Source organism: Panthera uncia, assembly GCF_023721935.1.
Source record: "Panthera uncia isolate 11264 chromosome C1 unlocalized genomic scaffold, Puncia_PCG_1.0 HiC_scaffold_4, whole genome shotgun sequence".
NCBI lineage: Eukaryota > Metazoa > Chordata > Mammalia > Carnivora > Felidae > Panthera > Panthera uncia.
Window position 1 is genome coordinate 26,731,906 of NW_026057585.1, and position 25,577 is coordinate 26,757,482.

Here is a 25,577-nt window from a genome sequence, read left to right on the forward strand (position 1 = left end):
CAATACATCTGTATCTGTATTGTTCCAACCACACTGGCAGGTTTTTATCCCATTTGAGAAAGGGCTACACACCCCGTTTAAGGGGCTTTGCACCTGCTACACCCTCTGTCTCAATTCACCCTCCTGCCCTTTGGCACACTCCTGTTGCTAACTAGCTCCTAGTTACATATTTTTTTCAGATCTTTGTCAACATCTTTTCTATAGGGAAACCTTCCTTGAATTAAGTAGGTTAGATTTTTATATCAATATTATCTTAAAGAATTTTGTTACTCTTTGTGTGGCTGGTAAGTGCATTCTCTTCTACCAAGCCTGGTTTTGCTCACATTATATCCGTAGTGCTTAGCTTAACACTCAATCATTTGTTGAAATGAATAAATAAAACTGCCAGTTGTTCCAGATGTTGTGTTGAGCGCTTTATATAGCATCTCATTTAATCTCACCTGATGTTAAGTATCAATACTCCTATTTTACAAAAGTGAAAAGGCTCAGGGTTTAAGACCCAATAAATCGCTAGATGGGAGACACAAAAATTAAAAGTAAATCCTGCACTTAGAACTTATAGCCTACTGGGGCACCTGGGTGGCTCAGTTGGTTAAGCATCTGACTTCGGCTCAGGTCATGATGTCACAGTTCATGAATTCGAGCCATGCGTGGGGCTCTGTGCTGACAGCTCAGAGCCTGGAGCCTGCTTTGGATTCTGTGTCTCCTTCTATCTGCCCCTCCCCCACTCATGCTCTGTCTCTCAAAAATAAACATTAAAAATATTTTTTAAAAAAAAGAACTTATAGTCTACTAAGAGCTTAATAAATCCCTTCCATAAACAAAAACAAATTTCATACTATTTGGGCATTAGTATTTAGATGTTGGTGTTTGATCTGATATGTCCTGTGATATTTTAATGCACTAATCAAATACTATTAAAATTAAAGAAATTAGAGGTATAAACATTGCAAAAAGAGAAGGCAGAGTGTTACTACCTGCAGATCTGGTATCTACAATACTTAGAAAACTCAAGAAAATGAAAATAATACTACAAAAAATAGAATTCACTGGGTAGCAAGGAACAGATTAACATGGAGAAGTCACTTTAATATATACAACTACCAGTCAGAATTTTTGATTTAGCAATTATATTTCACAACTCTATAAAGTTAACAGCAAGCTATATTCCTTTGTTTCCTTTTACTAAACAGAATTACAGGTATTCTTAGGCACCACATTTCTTATGTATAGCAGGTTTTATACTTTAGAAACGATACTGATGGACTTTTATGCCTCCTCCTTATTTATCTAGTATTTGTAACATATGTAAAATATTTCTTCAAATGCAATGATGGCTCAGAGTGTCTCTTTAATACACAAAATACTGTCTTTTAAATAATGAAATTTTTTCCAGAATGAGAATCTCAAATCTTTAGGGTTTCCAAAAGTAATGTTTTACTTCTTTCATTTCAAACTGTAACTCTATATAATTCCCTACATCTTACAGTTTTTTGCTTTTATGTTTATCATGATTCTAGATACCAAGAAATATTTAAGGTAGGGAGAGGTCATTTCAGATTCTGTTCACTTGAGAAAACACAAAATGGCCTTGACTCTAGTCCTCCATGGTAACTGCCGAACTTTAGAATGCAGTTACTATCCCTAGGGCTCAGAGGAGACACAGTGCTACAGTTGTCACTAATTCTTTATTTCTCCAGTCTCCTTGATAACTATTTTCTACTGAGGAATTGGAAGTTCAGAGAATGACATCAAAGAAATGAAGCCAGACATGGGAATTAGAAGCTGTGGAGAGAGGCAGAAGAAGCTAGATATAGAGTACATAAGGTAGCGGCACCTGGGTGGCTCAGTCAGGTAAGCATCTGACTCTTAATTTCTGCTCAGATCATGATCTCGTCCTGAGAAACTGAGCCCAGTGTCAGGCTCTGCACTGACACAGCAAGCCACTTGGGAATCTTTCTCACCCTCTCTCTGCCCCTCCCCCATGCACACATGTTCTCTCTCTCTCAAAATAAACATTAAAATATATAGAGAAGGAGAAAGCACACAAGGTAGCTTGGAAAAAAATTCCCAATATCTACCTACTACCTTAGAACAAGGTCCAAAATCTTTAAGGATGATCTACAAGATGGGGCACCTGGGTGGCTCAGTTGGTTAAGCGTCCGACTTCTGCTCAGGTCATGATCTCATGGTCTGTGGGTTCGGGCCCAGCGCTGGGCTCTGTGCTGACAGCTCAGAGCCTGGTGCCTGCCTCGGATTCTGTGTCTCCCTCTCTCTGTTCCTCCCTCACTCACGCTCTGTCTCTCAAAAATGAATAAATGTTTAAAAAAAAAAAAAAAAAAAGAATGATCTACAAGACTCTACCAATCACCTTTCTAGCTTCATCTCACACCACCCTCCCCCTCAACCTGTAGGCCTCAGGCATAGTGGCCTCTCAGTAACTTTAATAAATGACTGACAGAATCACCAAGATAAGATTTTTTAAAAACATTCCCCAACACCACCCCATACCTAGTACATCAGAAGCTCTAGAGGAGACCAGAAATCTGTTTTAAATTTTAATGTGTATTTATTTTTGAGATAGACATGGACAGAGCACGAGCAGGAGAGGGGTAGAGAAAGCAGGAGACATTGAATCCCAAGCAGGCACCAGACTCCGAGGCAGGACTTGAACTCAGGAACAGTGAGATCATGACCCGAGCTGATATCAGATGCTTAATCAACTGAGCCACCCAGGGACCCCGATCTCGTTTTGTTTTCAAAGAAACAGGATGTGTAAGAACCTCCCACAGAGAACCCTTCTCAGACCCTTCAGACAAGGTACATCTATGATGTATTGCATTTCCACAGCACCTTGTATTTAGCACCCATCACTTATAATCACACTTATAATAATTCATCACTTATAATCACACTTATAATAATTTGCTGAATATATATCTTCCCAGCAGGATGAGCTCCTTTAGAACAAAGACCATGACTGTGCTGTTTCCCCTCCCAGAATCACTGTCTACCTTTAATACTTCTCTGGACCCAGTAGACTACATCAGTGAGTGGACTCCCTTGCTCTTTAACTTGGGCTTAACTTGTGTTCAGTCAATGGAAGGCACAAAAAAGATGAAAGTGAGGCCAAGGTTTTTATTCCTGCAGCTCTCTCCCTACCAATTAACAGTAAACCTCCTTTGTTCCTGTGCTAAAGGTCAGATGCTATCAGGCAGCCCTATCTTAAAGCTCCTGATTAGGGGTCTGGTTAACTATTCCCTCTCCTTGCCCATTAAGACCAACCTAAGTAATAAAAAGGTCCCAACTGTTACTAGCTCCAGGGTACTTCACCATCCACCTTGGTTCAGTTGACCATATGCCCACATCTTTATGAACAATATCTTTATTAAACTCTACTCATTTAACTTTTGTGCTATTTCCTACCAGGGCCCTAACTAATCTAATGTCCATTCAAAGACATGCTAAATTGAGGATAAAACATTCTAATCAGTGTGGCAATCTCTACAAGGCAGTGTTAGACACAGTGCTTCCTATAAAGTTATCCGCAAATGTTTGTTGATTATATGAATAACCCTAAGAAAGCATTCAGAAATGGTTAGGTAAATTAGATCCATTAGAGGCACTTAAAAAAATAATAATAAAGGTTTTGGAGTCACACAAAACTGGGTTCAAGTTTAGCTTTGGTGACAAAGGTTAATCTTTCTCATTAGTTTCATCTTCCATAGAATGGGAATACCACCACTTAATTAGTTAAACTAAGTTGTAGTACTGAAAAGACCAAAATAGTTCGCATGAAAATAAACAACCATTTACCACTGTGCCTGGCACACACATTCCAAATCCGAAGTTCCTCCCTTCCCCAAAGTCAACTCTTTCAAAAAGACATTTAGCCAAAATTATATAAAATGGCTCAAAATCACTTGTTAATTTAAACACTTTCCTTTAAAATGACTTATAGGGGCGCCTGGGTGGCGCAGTCGGTTGAGCGTCCGACTTCAGCCAGGTCACGATCTCGCGGTCCGTGAGTTCGAGCCCCGCGTCAGGCTCTGGGCTGATGGCTCGGAGCCTGGAGCCTGTTTCCGATTCTGTGTCTCCCTCTCTCTCTGCCCCTCCCCCGTTCATGCTCTGTCTCTCTCTGTCCCAAAAATAAATAAAAAACGTTGAAAAAAAAAATAAAAAAAAACAAATAAAATGACTTATAAAGGTAACACAGCAAAATAAAATAATTTTTAAAAAGATGAGAAAACGGGGCCGTCTGGGCGGCTCAGTCAGTTAAGTGGCTGACTCATTTTCAGCTCAGGTCATGATCTCATGGGTTCATGAGTTCAAGCCCCACATCAGGTTCTGCTCTGACAGTGCGGAGCCTGCTTGGGATTCTCTCTCTCTCCCTCTTTCTCTCTGTTCCTCCCCTGCTTGTTATCTCTCAAAATAAATAAATAAACTTAAAAAAAAAAAAAGATGACAAAAATGATCAAGGAGACATTTAAAATGATACTAAGACAGTTTGTAAACAAAGTGCAGACAAAAAAAAAATCCATACATTTGTTATCAGTGAACCAGAAATCTGATTGTAAGTTTTCTAGCAGCAAATTCAAAATGAGAAAAGTCACAGGAAACACTTTTTTTTTCAATATATGAAATTTATTGTCAAATTGGTTTCCATACAACACCCAGTGCTCATCCCAAAAGGTGCCCTCCTCTATGGAAACACTTTCTATAGAATAAAAAGCCTAAGAGAAATTTCTTCCACGAGTCTCATAAAGAACACACAGTAATGCAGTGGGCAATATTCTAAACAAAGTCCTTATGATAAACTGGCGAACTGGTAGGACCTTAAAAAAATAATCTCTTTACACATACACTGATGACTGGCTTCTCAACAACAGTAATAAAAGTAGTATAATATTCATGGTAAAAACTGAAGTCTCTGAATGTAGAAAGAGACCTGAATTCATATCCTAGTTCTGACACTTACTGTGATGTAGTTTTGAATAACACACTTAACCTCTCTGACCCCAAGAAGATACACTGCCTCAACATAGTAACCATTCAATAATCAATTATTCCTAGTATTCCTAAAAGCAATTCAATGGGAGTGAAAAGGAAGTTATGATACAGTTCAAATACAAAAAGTTCTCTAAATGCCCTGGTTTAATATAAGTTGATTTTAGAGCTTATAAAGCAATGTTCTCAAACCTTGGTATTATCAGAATCATCCAGATGTTTCTAAAATACAAACTCCTGGGCCTCATTCCTACAGATTCTGATTAAGGAGGTCAGAATAGGGCTTGGGAGGTTTGTTTTGTTGTTACTGCCTTTAAATTCCCAAGATGATTCTAATGATCACCCAGTTTAAAGGTCTGCTAATTAACAGCAATGTTTCTCAGCCAGGGGTAAGACCCACAATCACCAGCAAAGTTTTATAAAACTCCAGATGGCTGACCACTCAACACCACCACAACTTAATGAATCAGAATCTCCAGGCCAAACTGACCAAATAATCAACAGCTGAGTGAAATAAGAGAGAACCTGCTGTTGTTCAAGTAAAGGGTATAAAAGCCACAAAATAAATCAATAACCTCTGGACTAACAGGAGTTGAATGTAGAAATGGATCAACATTTTACCTAACCAAGAAAATTAAAGATACAGAAGAAGGGGGAGGGGGCTAGATTCTTGACCTAGATAATATAGTAAAACTACGAAAAGGAAAACAAAAATGTGACTTCAGTTAACTTTCTGTCTACAATGAGTAAATACCACTGCAGCATTTGTAATCTTGCATCACTACAAAATATTGCCATTATTATTCTTAGAACAGATCTGAAGAACAGCCAAAATTATCTTAGTTCCAGGCATTAACTAAATTCTGCAATAAAATTCGAACTTCAAAAGGTCACATATGAATTATACAGAAGTTTTCATTATTTTTAAGTATCTCTGGGACCTCATCTTCCCTGGTCTTTCATAGCTGAAATTACGGAGATGTAACAACAAAGTTTCTACCTGACAATGACAAGGACTGCCATCATGGTTAGAGCTAAGGGAAGCAAGCTAAGTGGAGTGCCAGTTAGGGGGAAAGTTTCTTAAACAATAGACAAGTAAAAGAAAGCACAGCTAACAGTTGCACTTGGATTTTAAGTTTCTCAATCTAAATGCCAAATCAAATACTTCTTAGTCTGAAAGAGTGGCTGACAAGTTCAACAAGAAATTCCAAATATAAATACAGTATCTTCTTAGCATTGCAATTAAATTTCTTTTCTTCTCAATACTGGTTTTTATTTGCATTTTACTAATACATACTATCACAGCTAATTAACGTGAACATTAATATTTTAGTTTTTTTTTTTACTATTTATTTTTGAGAGAGTGTGTGTGAGAGAGCAATCGTGCTCAAGTCGGGGAGGGGCGGAGACAGAGGGAGACAGAGGATCCAAAGTGGGCTCAGTGCTGACAGCAGAGAACCCTATGTGGGGCTCAAAATCAGAAACTGTGAGATCGTGACCTGAGCCAAGGTCAGGTGCCTAACCGACTGAGCCACCTTGGCTCAGGTCACGATCTCACAATTGGTGAGTTCAAGCCCCACATAGGGTTCCACACTGACACTGCTGAACCTGCTCCTGATTCTCTCTCTCCCCCTCCCCCATGCATGCTTCTCTCTCAAAAAAATAAACAAACTTAAAAAAAACATAAAAATAAATAAAAGTTAACTGAGGCTAAAAGACATTTCTCCAAAGAAGATATATAAATGCACATGAAAAGATGCTCAACACTATTTGTCACAAGGTAAATGCAAATCAAAACCACAATGAGATATCACTTTATAACCACTACGATGGCTGTAATTGTCCATTAAGCATCCGACTCTTGATCTCAGCTCATGATTCCATGGTTCATTGGATCAAGCCCCAAGTGGGGCTCCATGCTAACAGCACAACTCTGCTTGGGATTCTCTGTCTCAAAATAATAAATACATGTTAAAAAAAAAAAAAAAAAAGTCAGATGATACCAAGTTTTGGCAAGGATGTGAAGAAATCAGAGCCCTCCTATATTGCTAGTGCAAATGCAAAACATTTTGGGAGTTCTTCAAACAGTTAAACACAGAGATACCATATGACCCAGCAATTCCACTAAGTATATGCCCAAGAGAAATAAAAACATACATCCACACAGTTATCCACAGATGTTCATTGCAGCATTATTCACAACAGCCAAAAGCAGAAACAACCCAAATGTCCATAAGCTGATGAACAGGTTAATAAAATGTAGTATATGCATACAGGGGAATATTATTTAGAAATGAAAAAAGTGCATTTTACTGATATATGCTGTAACACAGATAAGTCTTGGAAACATTATGTTTATTGAAAAGTTCCAGTTACAGGGGTGCCTGGGTAGCTTAGTCGGTTAAGTGTCCAATTCTGGATTTCTGCTCAGGTCATGATCTGACAGTGCAGAGCCTACTTGGGATTCTCCTTCCCTCCCTCTCTGCCCATTCCCTGCTTGTGCTCACACACACACTCTCTCTCTCTCTCAAAATAAATAAATAAACCTTAAAAATAAATAAATACTATTACAAAAAAAAAGTAACTTCCAGTTACATATCACCACATATTGTAGGGTCCCATCTATGTGAAATGTCCAACAAGCAAATGCTTAGAAAAAGCAAGATTAGTGCTTTCCTAAAGCTAAGTTTGGGTGAGAGAGAGAAATAGTTACTTCTAATGGGTACTGGCTTTCCTTTAAGGGTAATGAAAAGTCAGAAGAAAAATCAGTAGTCAAGGGTTAGAAAAGAGGAAAAGATGAATAGGTGGAGCACAAAGGATTTTTTAGACAGTGAAGCTACTCTGTATATTTGAAGGGTGGCTATGTCATTATACATTTGCCTAAATCCATAGAATGTACAGTGTCAAGAGTGATCTCTAATGTAAACTATGAATTTGGGTAATAATGATCTGTCAGTGTGGGTCCATCAACTGTAGCAAATTTGCCACTCTGGTGGAAGATGCTAATAAGGTCGCTACGCATACCTGGGGGCAGGAGACATACAGGAAATCTCTACCTTGTGCTCAATTTGGCTGTGAATCTAAAACTGCTATTTAAAAAGAAAAAAAAAAATCTGTAAAAAAATCAGTAGTTGGACAGGGGAAGATCAACAGAGCACAGGGGTTTGTTGTTTTCTGGGTTTTTTTGTGTTTTTGTGTTGTTGTTTTTTTTTTTTTTTTTTGGTGGAGGGGAGTAAAAACATACATAAGACAGTATTTACCATCTTAATCATTTTTAAGTGTACAATTCAGTGTTTTTAATTCCATTCATATTGTTGTACAACCACAACCACCATCTACCAGAACCCTTCTCATCTTCTAAACTAAAACTACACCCATTAAACAATAACTATTCATTCCCTCCTCCCCTCTGCCCTGAGCAATCATTCCATGTTCTGTCTCTATGGCTATTCTAGGTACCTCATGCACTGCAATTACACAGTATTTGTGCTTTTGTGGCTTAGTTCATTTAATATAATGTCCTCATGGTTCATCCATTTTTGTAGCGTAGATGAGCATTTCCTTCTTTTTTAAGGCTTAATAACATTCCACTGTATCCACATACCATTTTGCTTATCCATTTATCTGTTGATCAATACCTAAATTGCTTCTATCCTTCAGCTACTGTGAATAATGCTATCAACATAGACATATATATCTCTCAAGACCCTGCTTTCAGACCACCTGGCTGGCTCAGTCAATAAAGCATGTGACTTGTGATCTCAGGGTTGTGAGTTCAAGCCCCACTTTGGATGTAGAGCTTACTTTAAAAAAGGAAAACAAAACAAAACCTGCTTTCAATTATTTTGGTAAATACCCAGAAATGGAATTGCAGGATTTTATGCTAATTCCATGATTAAGTTTTTGGAACCACCATACTGTTTTTCATAGTAGCTGCACTATTTTACATTCCCACCAACAGCACACAGAGTTCTAATTTCTTCACATCCTCACCAACACTTGTTTTTTTCTGTTGTTTTGATAGCAGCTATCCCAATGGGTGTGAGATAGGCCACAGGGGATTTTTAAGTGAAACTATTCTTTATGATCTTGGAATGATGGATATATAACACTACACACTTGTCAAAACCTGTAGAACTCTACAGCACAAGAACAATCCTTAGTCTATACAATTTTTTTAAAAAATCATGAAGAAAATCAAAGGATCCCAAGAAAGAATACAGACTGAGATAAGACAACCTAACTGTAAAAAAAAAGAAAAAAAGAGAAAATCTAACTGTAGTATAAATGTATGAAACAAGCTCACTGAAGGGGATGGGGGAATAAATGGTGCTGACCTAACTTTGAAAATGCAAGAGTCTGTAGAACTAGAGGGAAAAGGAACTGCACGTAAGAACTCTACTCTAGCTGATAAAGTTGTTCCCCAGAGGGCTACAGATTAATAACTCTGATATTGCTACACTACATATATACTGAAAAGGAACAGCAGCCAAAGGGACTTGTCCCAGATAGGAATTTACAGGTAAGCAAGGAGAAGAGGCTAGAAGGATAATGTGCAAATGGATTCGAGTTGGAGACATTAAATATTTAATATAGACACAGGTGGTTACATATAGAAATATTTATAGATACAGTGCATGTACACAGCTTAGTATATACACATACATCTGTTTTATCAGCTGAGAGAAACTGAAAAAATAAAACTGCAGTAGTAAGCACATCTAGCACCTATATCTTGGTCTCTAACCCCATTCTCCAATGAAAGGAACCAGAGCTGTTTGGAGAAATGGCTGATTCTAGGACTGGGACAGAAAACAGGCAAGATGAGCCTGTACCATCTTATAGTACAAGGAAGTAAACAAGTTCTTTTAAAAAAAATCCTTACTAATGGAGATATGTACAGGGGCACAGCAGCCAACTAAAAGTGTTCTCAACGGCCAAAGCTGGAACAATCTGAGCAACAAAATAAATGAAGAAGTATTGGATTATATCCTTACTAATATAAACAAATAAGGGAGAAGAGATAAATCTCCTGTGCAGAATAATTCCAAATAAATTATGTAGATACTCCAACCCTAAAAAAAGGGAGCATAACTCCTTTCCCTTTAAGTGTAGGATGCATATAGTGACTTCCTTCCATAGAATACAGTATGGAAACAGAAGAAAAAATAACTTTACAGTGGAGAAATCCGATAAACACTACTTCAGCCAAGTGACCAAAATGAGTACCAACAATAAATCCTGATAATCTGTACCTTTGAAATGATGTGATGAAAATGGCACATGCTCATCCTTCCCAAAACCCACAACCTCAGTCTGACCACAATAAAAACATCAGGGATGTCTTAGTAGCTCAATCAGTCAAGCATCCAACTTTGACTCAGGTCATGATCTCATGGTTCACGAGTTCCAGCCCAGCGTCGGGCTCTGTGCTGACAGCTCAGAGCCTGGAGCCTGCTTTGGATTCTTTGTCTCCCTCTCTCCCTGCCCCTCCCCCACTCGCACACACTGTTTCTCTCTCTCTCTCTCAAAAATAAATAAAACATTAAAAAAAAATTTTTTTTAACCAAACAAATTCCAATAGAGGGGCATCCTACAATATACCTAATACTCCTCTAAATTCACAAGATCATCAAAAACAAGGAAAGTCTGAAAAAATGGCAGATAAGAAGTGTGTAAAGAGAGGGGCGCCCGGGTAGTTCAGTCGGTTGAGCATCTCACTTTGGCTCAGTTCATGATCTCACAGTTCATGATTTCGAGCCCTGCATCAAGCACGCTGCTGTCAGTGCAGAGTCCACTTTGGATCCTCTGTCCCCACTCTCTCTCTGCCTCTGCCCCCCACTCTAAAATAAGCACTTACCAAAAAAAAAAAAAAAAAAAAGTGCCTAAAGAGACATGACAACTAAATGTAATGTGGACAGAAGACATTAGGTAAAAACTAAGGAAATCTGAATCAACTATGGATTTTAGTTAACAATAATGTATCAATTCTGGTTAATTTTAACAAATGTACCATACTAATATATCAATTTAAAGAAAGAAAAAAAAACTGCCAGTAACTCTAGGCTGATGGCCTCTTACTTCCTGGAGTCGATTTTATAGCCTGGTAGTATATCTAGGTGACTAAGAGACCTGCACCATTAAAGGAGATTTTTATTGTTTCCAACATCCACGAAAACTTTCTCCTCACAAAAAAAACTTCTGGACTTCTATTTCAGTACCTTTCTTCAGTCCCTGCAGTGCCTTCACTCAGTCTGAGGTTAGGTCAACTTCAACAAGCCCTCACCATCAATTCTAACCATTTATGCAAAACACCCATCTATTCTGGCAGGTGATGTCACCACGGCATAGTATAGCAAGCAAAAGGCAGCCCACGAACCCCAGGTAAGACACATAAGCCCCTCATCACCAAGCCTCTTAAAATTATGGTGGGCCATGCTGGACTCCTAAAGACCTTAACTCTAAAATATCTGCTTTGGGGCGCCTGGGTGGCTCAGTTGGTTAAGCATCCCACTCTTGATTTTGGCTCAGGTCATGATCTCATAGTTCATGAGATCAAGCCCCATGTTGGGCTCTGCTGCTTGGGGTTCTCTCTCTCTGCCCTTCCCTTGCTCACACACTCTCTTTCAAAACAAACTTTAAAAAATATGTATCTGCTTCATCACTAATATCACTACCTTTTCTTAGCCCCTTTGCTATTATTCAAATATCCATAAATACATATTTGTACACACATGTGTTTTGCTTCTACAAAGTGATCATTAGTTCCTTCAAGACAGACACCATAAATTCTGTATTTTGGGGTACCTTAAAACTACTCCCCTTCTTCCTTTCTAATAGAACCCTAATTTTGTTCAGGTGGCAATTTGTCCAGCTTTGAACAGTGAAACCTAAGGGGAAGTTTGTTGTAGAAACTCTGGGAAAGCTTTTGCCTTCCTGAAAAAGAGGCAGATTTATCTGATGTTGTTCCTCTTTCTCTTACTTTCTTTTTTTTTTTTTTTTTTTTTTTTTTGGACTTACATACAGGTCTGATAGCTGGGGGTACAACTTGCAACTCTGAGAGAAAGTCCAAAGCATTTCCACAAATGCTGATCCTGAAAGTGCTGAGTTCATGAACCCATGCCAGTGATTGCCTATCTCCAAATATCTTCTTATACAAGACAAATATTTATTTCAGCACTTGTTTAAAAAAAAAAAAATCACATTGCAGCACCCAGCACCATAAGCAACAATGATAACTGTGACTTCAAAAGAAAGACTTACAGTATACCTCCTGAGCTTTCACAATAGGATTGGAAAGGAGGCAGAAGGTCTGAACAATCCTAGGGGGAACTATTAAGCAAAAATCACTTACAGGGATCAAAAACTTTAAACAGCCTAAACCCTAACCTTACAGGTAGGGCATATCACAGCTCAGTATGCCCTAATATTGACAGACATCTTGCCAGGATCCTGGGATCACAAAATATTTAAGGAAAGTCTTGAACATAAAAAACAGGAATGAAAACTAGCAAAAACGGAGAAAAAAAGCAACTTGGAGGCTACAAACATTATGCAAGATAAGAAAACTAAACACTGGGGCGCCTGGGTGGCGCAGTCGGTTAAGCGTCCGACTTCAGCCAGGTCACGATCTCGCGGTCCGTGAGTTCGAGCCCCGCGTCAGGCTCTGGACTGATGGCTCGGAGCCTGGAGCCTGTTTCCGATTCTGTGTCTCCCTCTCTCTCTGCCCCTCCCCCGTTCATGCTCTGTCTCTCTCTGTCCCAAAAATAAATAAAAAACGTTGAAAAAAAAATTTAAAAAAAAAAAAAAAAAAGAAAACTAAACACAATAAAACAAACAAAAAAAACCTATTTTTGGTATACAAAAAGAATTAACAGAAGATATTAATCCAAAACCTAAGTAGAGGATGCTATGAAGAAAGTATATTCAGAAAACAAACAAAGGTGCTGGGTGGCTCAGTTGGTTAAGCATCCAACTCTTGATTACAGCTCAGGTCATGATTTCACAGTTCGTGAGTTCAAGCCCCGCTGAGTGAGCCTGCTTGGGATTCTCTCTCTCCCCCTCTCTGCCCCTCCCCTGCTCATGCTGGAAGGAAGGGAGGGAGTAAGGAAGAAAACAGCTCTTGGAAATTAAAAATACAATAGCAAAATAATTAAAAACTCTGGGGCACCTGGGTGGTTCAGTCAGTTAAGCATCCAACTCTTGATTTCAAGTCAGGTCATTCTCACAATCATGAGATCAGGTTCTGTGCTGATGACACGGAGGCTGCTTTGGATTATCTCCCTCACTCTCTCTCTGTTCCCCCTCTCCCCCATCTATCTCCCTCTCTCTCTCTCAAAATAAATACATCAACACCTTTTAAAAATTAAAAACTCATTGTAACAACTTTCAGTTTCTAGTAGTAGCAGGCTAGGTTTTTTGGATCAACTTTCACTATTCCACTGGATAAAAACTTTAAAATATGGATAAAATATATTTCAAAAATATAAAGCATCAAAGACAAGACAAGTGAAAAATTCAAACCAAAAAGGAAAAATAAAAGCATATAAGCTACTTTTACCCTGAGGATGTTTGTTAATCCTAAAAATCAGGATCTTTGTTTTGATAACATAGCACAAAATGTGGGGACAGAAATCAAAATCCGACACCTACACAAGGGAATTTCAAGCTCTGAATTTGGTTTAAGGTGGTCTCAGACTAGGAGTGACTCCAGGCACATAGAAGAAGAAAATACAAACCCTATACATAACATGGAATACCACAAACTAACCATAAAAGAATGATTCTCACATACAACATGTTAAATGAAAGAAGTCAGACAAAAAAAGACTATATATTATTCATGCAAAGTTTTAAAAAATCTACAAAAGTAATCAATGGCAATACAAGTCACAATTGTGGTTACTTTGGGGTGGATATTTACTGGGAACAGCATGAAGGAAACTTCTCTATCTTGATCTTAGTGAGAATTACAGGAGTATGCTCATTTTTCTTTTAATCTTAATGTTCAACACATAAGATTTGTACATTTTAATGGCTAAATGCTATATCTTAATAAAACTTTAAAAAATGAAGGTGAAATAAGGGCATTTTCAGATTCAAAAAGTTAACAAATGTTAATTATATTCTGCCTTGGCAAACAGTAAAAGATGTTCATTTAGTTCATGGTCTAAGTCTAGAAGATTGATTCAAAAGTTAAAGTTTGTGTCGGGGCACCTGGGTGGCTCAGTCGGTTAAGCATCCAACTTCGGCTTAGGTCATGATCTCATTGCTTCTGAGTTCAACCCCTGTGTCAGGCTCTGTGCTGGCAGCTCAGAGCCTGGAGCCTGCTTCAGATTCTGTCTCCATCTCTCTGCCCCTCCCCTGCTGGCGCTCTCTCTAATATAAAATAACATAAAGTAAACCAAAAAGTTTTAAAAAAAGTTACGTTTATTCAAAAGCTATTTACTTACCATAGCTATTTCAATAATTTTGATTTTTATAATTTGCGATGGAAAAAGAATCTCAACTAAACACCACTAATATGTCAAAAATCTCTCAGAATCTGGGGCGCCTGGGTGGCTCAGTGGGTTAAGCGGCCGACTTCAGCTCAGGTCATGATCTCGCGGTCTGTGAGTTCGAGCCCCGCGTCGGGCTCTGTGCTGACAGCTCAGAACCTGGAGCCTGTTTCAGATTCTGTGTCTCCCTCTCTCTGACCCTCCCCCGTTCATGCTCTGTCTCTCTCTGTCTCAAAAATAAATAAACGTTAAAAAAAATTAAAAAAAAAAAAAAATCTCTCAGAATCAACTTAACATTTTTACTCACTAAAATGTAATCTTTTATGCTTTCCCAATTAAGTTTCAGAAAATTTACATTTACATTATTCTTACATGACCACCGAAGAGAATGTTCACTGTTGTCATTTCTAAAATCCAAAGGATCATAAAATATACCACAAAAATAATCATTTGGGGATGCCTGAGTGGCTCAGTGGGTTGGGTAAGCATCTGACCCTTGATTTTGGCTCAGATCATGATCTCACAGTTCCTAAGATCAAGCCATGCATTGGGCTTACGCTGTCAGAATCCCCAGCTTGGGATTCTCTCTCTCCACCCCTCTTCCTGCTCACATGTTCTCTCTCTCTCTCTAAAATAAATAAATAAACTTATAAGAAAATAATCATCTGTACTCAAACAATCAAGGAAATGAGAACTCCAGGCCTAAAAGAGAAAAATTTCATATGAAAGGCACAATTAAATATATTTCAAGATTATAAAAAGGATCCCTAAAAGGGTGCCTGGATAGCTCAGTTGGTACAGCACTGATGCAAGATCATTGAGTTCAAGCCTCACGATGTGGAGCCTACTTAAAAAACCAACAAAGGATCGCTAAAGTTAAATGATATAAGAAATATACATGCTGGGGAAAAAAGCCAAAATACCCTTAGTATTCAACACATTAACTGATAACAGAATTACAGCAATTCATTGATTTCCTTGTTCAACAAATAGTTCCGTGCCTATTTTATGCCTATTCTTTTTCTACAAAATAGGTATATAGCAGGGATACAGCAGGAACAAAAGAGATGACTCTCACTCTAGAAACAACAAAAAAATGGTATGACTGGAAAATCTGACTAAACATTTATATTTCTTCTAACTATGACAAATATATAATACTAATATTTCACTTATTTCATGAGGTATTGTGAAAGTCTGAGGATTAGTCCTCTACCAAGAACTTAAGGAAAAATTGTTCCTAAGTCCCAAATATTAATAAATAATTTGGATTCAATAGCGACATTTTACAAAAACTTTTATTCTCATTCTAAATTTGTTTCTCTTGGGCTCTGTACAAATTCTAAATGCTGAATCCCACATTACAAAAAGCAGTCAGAGAGCATCTTACAACACCTTACAGCATCTATCTACACTTTGAAAGAGGTGGTTTTAAGGAAGTAGTGAATGAAAACCCTGTGAAAGTAATCACAGAATACAACTTAATACAGGAAAAAAGGAAAATGCTGAAAAGCGCAGGTGACAATATTAGAATTAACTGTATCAAAAGATTATTTTTATTTTTTTCAAAAGATTATTTTTAAACACAATTTGCAATTTTAAGGCATCATTTACCATCAATTAAAGGTGGTATCTCAAAATATTCTAAAATATGTTTGATATTTAAGAAACTTAGTGCATAAATCAAGCACACTGGGAGGATGATCAAAACTCAATCTCAGAGAAAGCACTGGAACAAAACTGATATAGAAGTAAAAATATTAATTCATATATCTAGGGTAATGGAAAAATAGTGTAAACAAAATACAGAAACAACATATATTTTAAAAATACAACTGATATCAGAACCAATAACACATTGTTAAAAGAACACCCTTCAAATATTCTTGAAGAGGTGATAAAAATCAATAAACTTTCATCTTCTAAAACCCAGAGGGATTCCTCCTCCTGCCACCAAAGGCTTCGGAAGGAAGAAATAATCCCTTCTACTAACACAAACTAAAACTTCCTTCTGTGGATTTTTAAATAGTCTAAAGGTTGAGTTAATTAATGCTAATAAATAACTTCTTTCTCACTCACTCCATGAATCTGAATCCAGCATTTAGACACACCTACCTCTCAGCCTGGTCCCAATCTACCCTGCATCACTACTTCCAGGCATCCTAGAATTCAAATTCAAGCCAAACCTAACCATTACATTCAGGTCAATCCAGCAAACACTTACTAAAGATCCTAGTAGTGTCAGGCTCTATGCCAGGCAGTGTGCTGATGATAGGGGAGAATACAGCAATGAATCAGACAATGATTAGGCAATGATCTCTGCCCTCTAGGAACTTCTCAGGAATCTCCATATGCAAAACCTTCCTTATTCCAAACCCCATGCCAAATCTTTTTTGGTATGTCTGATATACATAGCCTAAACTAATACATGGAACAGTTTTTGCTTCCTATGAAACAAAACTTAGTATATAATCTTTTCCCACTAGTTTTTAATACAGTGCAGGTATGACTATGTTCCCCAAAACAGTATTTTTCTGTTTTGCTATTGAGCTAAAAATGTTTAAAGACTGAAGACTAATAAATAAAATAGCACTTGTAGGTGCCCTAATTATAAACCGTTCATTACTTCTCTTGTCCTATTTTCTGCCTGCAAACAGGAGCCGATACATAGGAAAAAGTAGGTAAAAATAGGTTTTTAAGGGTTCAGCCAAACCCACATTTATAGATTGGGGGAAGGAGAAAGAGAGTGAGTGTTCCAGAATAAAGGCAGGGAAGGGGAGTGGAACTGAGTGATTTAAGTAGCAAATGCAGAGGAGAGAGATTGGTTAGAGGCAGTTCTCCAGCTTCCACCTTATTAGGACAGAATGGTGGCATAAATAGGTGACTTGATTAACTCTCAGCCTCCTTAACTAAGAACAACAGTTGTAAGACAATGGTGAACACAACAAATTCTACCAACAAGAGGGAATACAATGTAATAATATTTATGGGTGCCTGGGTAGCTCAGTTGGTTAAGCATCCCTCTTGATTTCAGCTCAGATCATGACCCAAGGGTTATGGGATCAAGCCCTGCACTGGACTCTGCACTAAGGCTGGAGCCTACTTGGGATTCTCTCTCCTCTCTCTCCCTCTGCCTGTTTCTCAATCGTGCTCTCTTTAAAAAAAAAAAAAAAAAAAAAAAAATTAAATATTTATACCATGACTATTTTCCCAAAGGTTTGAATGTACAAGAAAGAAGTATAACGTAAGTAGTAATCCATAAGAAAGAGATTATCCAGAATGTGTACTCTGGAGAAAAGGAGGTTTAAGAGGAACTGATCAAAAGAAGACATTCTGGACAGTGATACCAACATAGAGGAGTGTTTGAGTTAGGAAAGAGTATCACCTCAAAAATGGCTCTAAGTTTCCTCACAGCAGGGCCAATGTTATAAACCTTTCTAAATTTCACCATTCACAGTGCTTCCCTATAATAGACACTCAATAATTTTTTTTTAAACTAAATTCCTACAGTAATTTCATGGTCTTTAAAAAAAGCAACACCATTCACATTAATTAATAAGTTGTTTTCTTAAGGGCGCCTGGGTGGCTCAGTTGGCTAAGTGTCTGACTTCAGCTCAGGTCATGATCTCACAGTTCATGGGTACAGGCCCCACATCGGGCTCTGTGCTGAACACTCGCTCAGAGCCTGGAGCCTACTTCAGATTCTGTGTCTCCTTCTCTCTCTGCCCCTCCTCCACTCACACTCTGTCTTACTCTGTCTCTCAAAAATAAATAAATAAATGTAAAAAAAATTTTTTTTAATAGTTTTCTTTGTCAATCTCCTCTACACAGGTGCACTGATTTTCTAAAAAATGTGAAGTAATCTTCAATATTACAAATACATTCGAAACATTATAGACTACAGTGGGACCAAACTGCTTTGTCCTAGGACAAACCCATTACTGTGGCCTAAGATTTCATCAGCTATTTTTACAGTCACATCACAAACCTATGAGTCAGGTAACGTCAGAAGAAATACCTTTAGGTCAGTTTTTCCCCAATATAAAAGTTTTTTACCCAAACACTAAAACTTAACTTCCTAATTTTGGATTCAATTTGTTTAGACATTCTTAAACTATTACCTAGACCATTTAAACCATCATCACCTACAAAGGCCTTCAGAACCATAAAGACTTCCTCCAGGATGCACTTTTTAATCAGTAATCAATACTCTGCATAACAGACTATTCATTCAATGAGGCAAAACATGCATGATCGCCTATAGGCATTGTTTCGGTCAGTGAAAACAAAGAAAGATTAATCCAGTTCTATACTCCAGGACTCAAAGTCTAGTACACTTGCAGTGTAGGTATTAAAATAGAAATGCTATGTAAATGCTATGTGGACAAAGATAAAGAAGCATTAAGGGTTAAGACTGGGAGTTATCCACTGAATCTATCATCCAATCCAAATTTTTCAATTTCTTCCAAAAAGAGCATGAGCTTTGTCAAAAGCATTTAGCTAATAATTTAATGAAAATAACAATGGTTTTTAAATTATACACTCTTGGGGTGCCTGGGTGGCTCAGTTGGTTGGGTGTCTGACTGTGGCTCAGGTCATGATCTCACAGCTGGTGAGTTCCATCCCCTCGTCGGGCTCTGTGCTGACAGCTCAGAGCCTGAAGCCTGCTTCAGATCTTGTGTCCCGCTCTCTCTGCCCCTCCCCCACTCATGCGCTGTCTCTCTCTCTCTCTCTGTCAAAAAGAAACGTTAAAAAAATTTTTTTTAATTATACACTCTTAAAGCTAAGGGCCAAAAATCACACAGACCAAGGAAACTAAGGCAGACACTCACAATCCATACACGGATTTTTTTCTGTTGAAATTTGCTCCTCAAAAAAAAACAAGAGTATCTCCTAATAAATAAAATGTACTGACTAAACACAGGACTTGTCCAATCTCTAATTTTCTCAGTTTTAAAAAGGGCTAATAATTACAAAATCTGTGCTTTATGAAGTCACGAATTCATACTTGGATTCTTTTTGATCCAACCATTCTTCCTGTGATAAGAAAATCAACACAATAAACAACACTTAAGATGCCATCTTATAACTGGGCCACCTGGGTGGCTAAATTGGTTGAGTGTCCGACTCTTGATTTCAGCTCAGGTCATGTTCCCAGGGTCGTGGGATCAAGCCCCATGTCTGGCTCTGCACTGAGCATGGAGCCTACTTGGGATCCATTCTCCTCTCCTTTCATTCTCCTCTCCTCTCCTTTCATTCTCCTCTCCTCTCCTCTCCTTTCATTCCCCTCCCCTCCCCTCCTCTCTCCCCTCCCTCCCTCTGCCCTTCTCCCCCACTCACGCTCTCTCCAGCTCATTAAAATTAAAATTTTTTTAAAAAGATGCTATCTTATAATTATGTTGCACCCTGAAGAAATGAAGATACTGTCATCTCTTTGCTTCATATTACCAAGAACAGAGAACCCAAAACTAAGTCTCTAGCATAAATTCAATGCTTACTTAAAATGCTCATTTGGAACACGTGGAACCCCTTGAAGCACAGCTCAAATCTATTACCAGTTAATTCATATCCCCTCACAACCAAACAACAAAGTCTGACGTAACCCACTTAGCCTATCATTTTTAGTTGTCCCCCAGAGTCAGTGTTAAAATGGTTCTCTATTATTTTATCCTCAAATTTAACATAAGACTTAAGCATTAAAATAGCAATGAAACTCCAATGAATAGAAGAAAAAAACTTAAGTTTTAGTGCATAACTGCATTCATCATTTTTTGGTAACAACATGCTCCCAATAATTAAACCTTTGGGATAGTAATGTAATCTTAAACATGAAATAATAGAACTGGTTTCTAAATTCAGAATTTCAAGAGAATTTCCCCAACCTCAAATTCCTCAACGACAAGAGCACAGTATAGGTGTTTGTTACAGTCCACTGGAAGCACAATATCCTTATTCAAAACAGAACAGTAAAAACAGGAAGTCCAGTCAAATTTTTCTAAGGTCTCTTCTGGGTGCTAACAATAGACCTCTACACCAACTTCTACTTTATCTAGAGTTCAAGCATCCAGATGATACTAGTTCATTCTATATCATTTGGTTTCTTATAAAGGTTTCCCTCAAATCCTAAAACCACTAAAAAGTTTAAAACACAGTGCATTAAATTTTAAGAGAAAACTTAATTTAATTTTTTTTCATAATTTCCAAAAGGATACAAAATAATTTTTATAGTTAGAACAGAAATTCCCATCTCTTCTACAGTTTACCTTTCCAAACTGAGAAACTATTCAAAAGCTGAAAATAAATAATCAAAATACAGGAGATAGTGGGAGATTGCTAATCACTTTTGAATGCATTATATTCTTAAATTACAAATAAAAAAAATTTTAATCGCATTTTAATCTTGACTAAAATATTTGGTTTCTCCTTAAAACTTTTTCTACAGTATGATAAAGTGCTTTTTTAAATCTAAGAGTTAAATCTAAATACTATTACTCTACTCTTCCAGTGTATACTTTAAAAAAAGTCTGTGTACATTTTGGTTTCCTCTGAAACGTGGATTATTTACGTAAAAATAAAAATATTTTCTAATTATAAATATAAATACAACTATACCCATCTACTGTAATTGATAATGCACTACAGTCAATTATAAAATGTACAAAATCAAAGGGAAAAGGCCAATAACGCCTGAGAATCTAACTAACGTGAAAGGTTACATTTTACATAATTCATTTACTACATAATCCTTCCTAATGCTAGAACAGTCAATGCTATCTAAGAAATGAACGTCTGAGATATTTTCTTTTGGGTGGTGTGTTTACAGATTTGGGCAAACACTTGTCCTGAATGTAGCAGGAGATTCCTGGGCTGGCTAAGTGTTCCAACTAGATGAACTCTAAAGTCTCTTTCAGTTCTAAGATTCCCAGTCTGTGAAAAATAACCTAAGAAAGCATTTTGCCTTTCAATTAACCGATCTACCTTCATTCCCAGCCAAACTGCTCCTTTAAAGACAAAAAAGTTCTTCCCGCCCCTCTGCAGTGGTTTCACGAGATCCTCGTTAACAAAAGGCACGGAAAATGTGCACAGGTGGGATAAAAAGGGGAGTGGCTTGAAGCCAGGCAGCTCTCAGGACAGCGCCCCCACGCCCCAGGTCCCTCGGCTGCACCTGAGAAATCACTGCCCTCCACACCTCCACCCTTCCGAAGCTACGTCGCGAGCGAATTCTCCGCTCTATTACAGCCCACCCGCACCTTGGTCAGTCATTGGGCATTGTCTGCAGCCTTTAGCGCCCAAGAAAGACAAGGAGGAAAGAAAGAAAAGGGGGAGAACGAGTGAGAATAAAGAACAGCGGAAAGGGAAGTAAAGCAATCGGGAAGCCCTACGCTCCTTTAGGCAAAATTGGCTTCCCCATCGACCCATCAATTTAATTCAGATCCAAAACCACCCTCCCAACCCAAGGTAGCAGCCGGGGATGGCCCAGCCCAAGTCCCCGAAGCTACGCGCGGGTCCGGGGCACACAGACTGGGAGAGGGAAATGGGCGTGTGGGCTGGGCCTGGCTGGCCGGAGGCCGGGCTCGGAACAAAGCCGCCAGGCTCCCCCTACCTGGGGCGAGGGCGGTGGGCGGCGCCTCGAGCCTCCCCGCACAGTCCCGGCCCGGCGACGCCCTCGCCCCGGGGACCCTTGCCCTGGCTGGGGGCCGCAGCGGGCCCCCTCCCCGTCAGAGAACAGCGCCCCTTCGGGACAATGGGCCCCCTCCCCCGCCTCCGGGCGAGGAGATACAAAGAGAGAAGAGCGCAGCCCGGCAAAGAGCCAGGCGTCGGAAAGTGAAGGCGGAGGAGAGACAGGGAAAGGGTGAGGATGGCGGCGGACGCGGGAGTCCGCGGGCCGCTCCCTCAGCCGTCCAAGGCGCTGCCTTCAGCTCCGCCGCGGCGGCAGAAGCGGGAGCGCAGACCAGCAGCCCCTCAACCCTGGCGGAGAGGAACAGGGATCTGCACACAAAGGAGAGGGACCCCCGCCATCCGCTAGCGCCTGGGGCAGGAAAGCCCGAAGAGCTCTGGCCGCCGACGGTCAGCTGCGCCTGACCAGCCCGCGCCCCTCGCGCGCTGTGGCGTCCGCGCGGGGAGCCCCTCTATCGGACTCACCCACAGCTCCGTGCCCCAGCTCATGGCGGAACTTGAGGCGACTCCAGCCGTCTGGCTGCTCTGCTCTCCGTCCGTCTGTCGGCTCTGCCCTTAGTCTGTCCGACTTCCCACTGGCTGGCCAACAGGCTTGCGGCTCCACGGCTCTGCCTCCGAAGGTGCCGCGACTGCCGGGCTCCCCAGTGAGTGAGAAAGACTAGACAGGAGAAGCCGCCGCCGCCGACGCCGCGTCCCCGCCTCCCGGAGCCGGCAGGGAGGGGGCCCGGGCCGAGGGGAGGCGGGACGCGGAAAGGGGAGGGGGCGGGGCGCGATGCACCCTGGGATCGCGGCGGACCCGCGCTCGCCTGGCCTTTGCCGGTAGAGTACCCTAGCAGAAGGGTCTCCAACCTGCCTGGCTCACTCGCTAGGTTTCTTCCTACCTGCCGCCTGGGGCTCAGACAGTACCACCCCCGCCGCCACTCTCATCTCTGCCTCCAAGATGGAAAGGGAGAGAAGGGAAACACTCCCACCTCCCTTCTCTCCCCTGAGACCCCTTAGATGAGGCAACTCCAGTCGCCCGCCCTTCCTGCTTGTCGTTCCTCCACCTGGGAGAAATCCTAACATAGAAACCTTTTAAAAATCCTTGGGTTTACATAGTCGGAGATTTGTATTTTACTTATTTTTTTTAAGTCTTGATTGGTAAAGGTGATCTTGAGAATCATCGAAATGTGTAGAGGTTGAAAGTCAAATGTGAATGCAACGTGCCCCGATTCTGTTTTTAATAAAACATTTTAATTTTATAACTTCTGCCAGGAAATCATAAGAAGAGGCAGATCTTTCAGCATACATTTTCATGTCTTGCCATAACAAGAGATAACGACATGGACCAATATGAGCCGAGTTATCACCTGCAGGAAATGAGAACCGAGCTAGACCCAGCTGAGGAATGGGCGCCTTGTCCGTGGGGGTTGGACGGGAACCAGGCTCCTCCTTGGTAGTGCAAAGAGCCTATTGGAACTTCAGATACCTCTCACTCAGAATATGGGAATCTTAGAGGCAGGTCCACCATTTCCTCTTTCCTCTGGGGATTACTTCCCGGCCTTTGTGAACAATCATTAACTGCAGTCATCCAGATTGGTGGGTACCATTAGATATCAAATTCACTTAGCAACTGCTAACATATGCTTTAGTATTAATTGCTTGTCTCCTAAACACACACACACACACACACACACACACACACACACACACTTCAATCCAGTCACTAGTACAGTGCTCCTCAGTGTCATATGACAGCTGAGTGTCTTAAGTTATCCCAACCGGAGTGTCAACATTTGAAACTCCTCCCCTTAAACTGCCTGCTCAGGTGGCCCAGTCTCTTCCGCTTCAATCCTTGTCTCTGCCTAGCTGTGAAGCCTCTTGGACTTAAGGCAAATAACCTGTGCTTTCCTGACAGGCCACCATTCTTGCTGAATCCTTACCTCCCTTCTCCGAATCCAGCTTTAAGCGTACAAGTACTCTCTTGCAATGGCCAATTTTAAGTATCCCATGCAGTGAAAAGTCTGTGACGCACTGATTGAACACTTTCTCTTTCCAATATTTTTCTATACTGCCTGTATTTAAAATAGAATTCCTTCATTGTTACTTGTCTCACCTAATGCTGCTATCCATTTCCCCTCTCCCTCTAACTCCCTAGACATCATGAATGCATTTAGCAATTACAAGTAAGATTTATTAGTAGTAGAAAATATATTAAATGGTTGTCTCATTATTCAGAACCATTCCAATACTAAGGTTTACTGTATCTAGGTATTCTCATGAAAGTTAAGACATATGGAGCATAATTTAAGCCAAAATTGCATGTTTTTCCTTTAAAAGGTAAAATAATCTACCAATAACATTGAAGATCATCCTTAACCATACTGTTTACACAAGTCCCCAAATGAACATAAAGTCTTATCTCCTGCCTGAATATTTTTCTTCTCCCAAAGTTTCTGAATAGAACTCCACACTTAGAACAATTCATTTCTCTTCAAAAACTTAGATTTTTGGCCAATAATTCAGGGAAAATTTCCACTATCCTACCTTACTATAAAATTTAAACATAATTCATATAACCAACTTAAATTGATCATCTCTTTTAAGTAACTGTAACTTACAAAATTTTATCATGATTTCAGAATTCACTATTCAACAGTCTTTAAGCAGAAATGGTTAAAAAGTGAAAACTATCACAACAAAAGAATAAATGTTTTGTTATATTTTGTTATAAAAATAATAAAGATTAATCAGCTTCCAAAGTATTCCTTTTTATAACGAATCTCTAAAATAATGCAGGCACATTTCAGCTAACGAACATCCAGAGGTGTTTTACACACACATGTATAATCACACACACAAATATATATTATTGGCATGGCAGTTTATAAAAATGTTGATGTTTGACCTAATCAGAATCCACTGGGTGTTTAATTATTCATATATATAAGATTTATTCTTATGGACCCATAACAACGTGCTTTGTTAGCAGTTCAAACACATCATTTTTATCTCTAAAAAAGGTAAAACATAACTTTTAGCATCTTGAAAGCAAAATCTCTTTAGTATAACAGTAGTCTACTATTATTTTACTTCAGATGCTACGCCCAAATCATATTTTGCATCATTAAGGGATACAAAATCCTGTCAAACCAGTTATTTTATACCTTTTTGCTGTTTGACCTATCTTGGCACCCCATTACCACAGAGCTTCTGTTTCATAATACAGATTGTATAATGTAATCAACAATAAGAAGGAATTGGGAAAATAATATTCTAGCTTTCTCCACATATTTTTACAATACAGCCACTCTACTGAGTAAACTTGAAAGAGGTCAAATTACACAGGCTCATTAGCAATTTTAAAAATTATTACATTGTATCTTTTTATTAATTATGGAAAATAATTTTTATTGA

At 39.2% G+C, this 25,577-nt stretch overlaps 1 protein-coding gene across 3 annotated transcripts in view; it reads right to left on the reverse strand.

Annotated features, from left to right (window-relative positions):
* FNBP1L (formin binding protein 1 like) overlaps positions 1-22,898 on the reverse strand; it is a 122,437-nt gene extending 99,539 nt beyond the window's left edge. For 2 of the 3 annotated variants that reach the window (XM_049616794.1, XM_049616793.1), the window contains exon 1: positions 22,647-22,896. In XM_049616794.1, the coding sequence (XP_049472751.1) occupies positions 22,647-22,670 (24 nt within the window). In that variant the 5' untranslated portion in view covers positions 22,671-22,896. Of the gene's footprint in view, positions 1-22,646 lie in introns of all 3 variants that reach the window. The other variant, XM_049616795.1, reaches the window with a different exon arrangement.
* Positions 22,899-25,577: the final 2,679 nt, after the last annotated feature.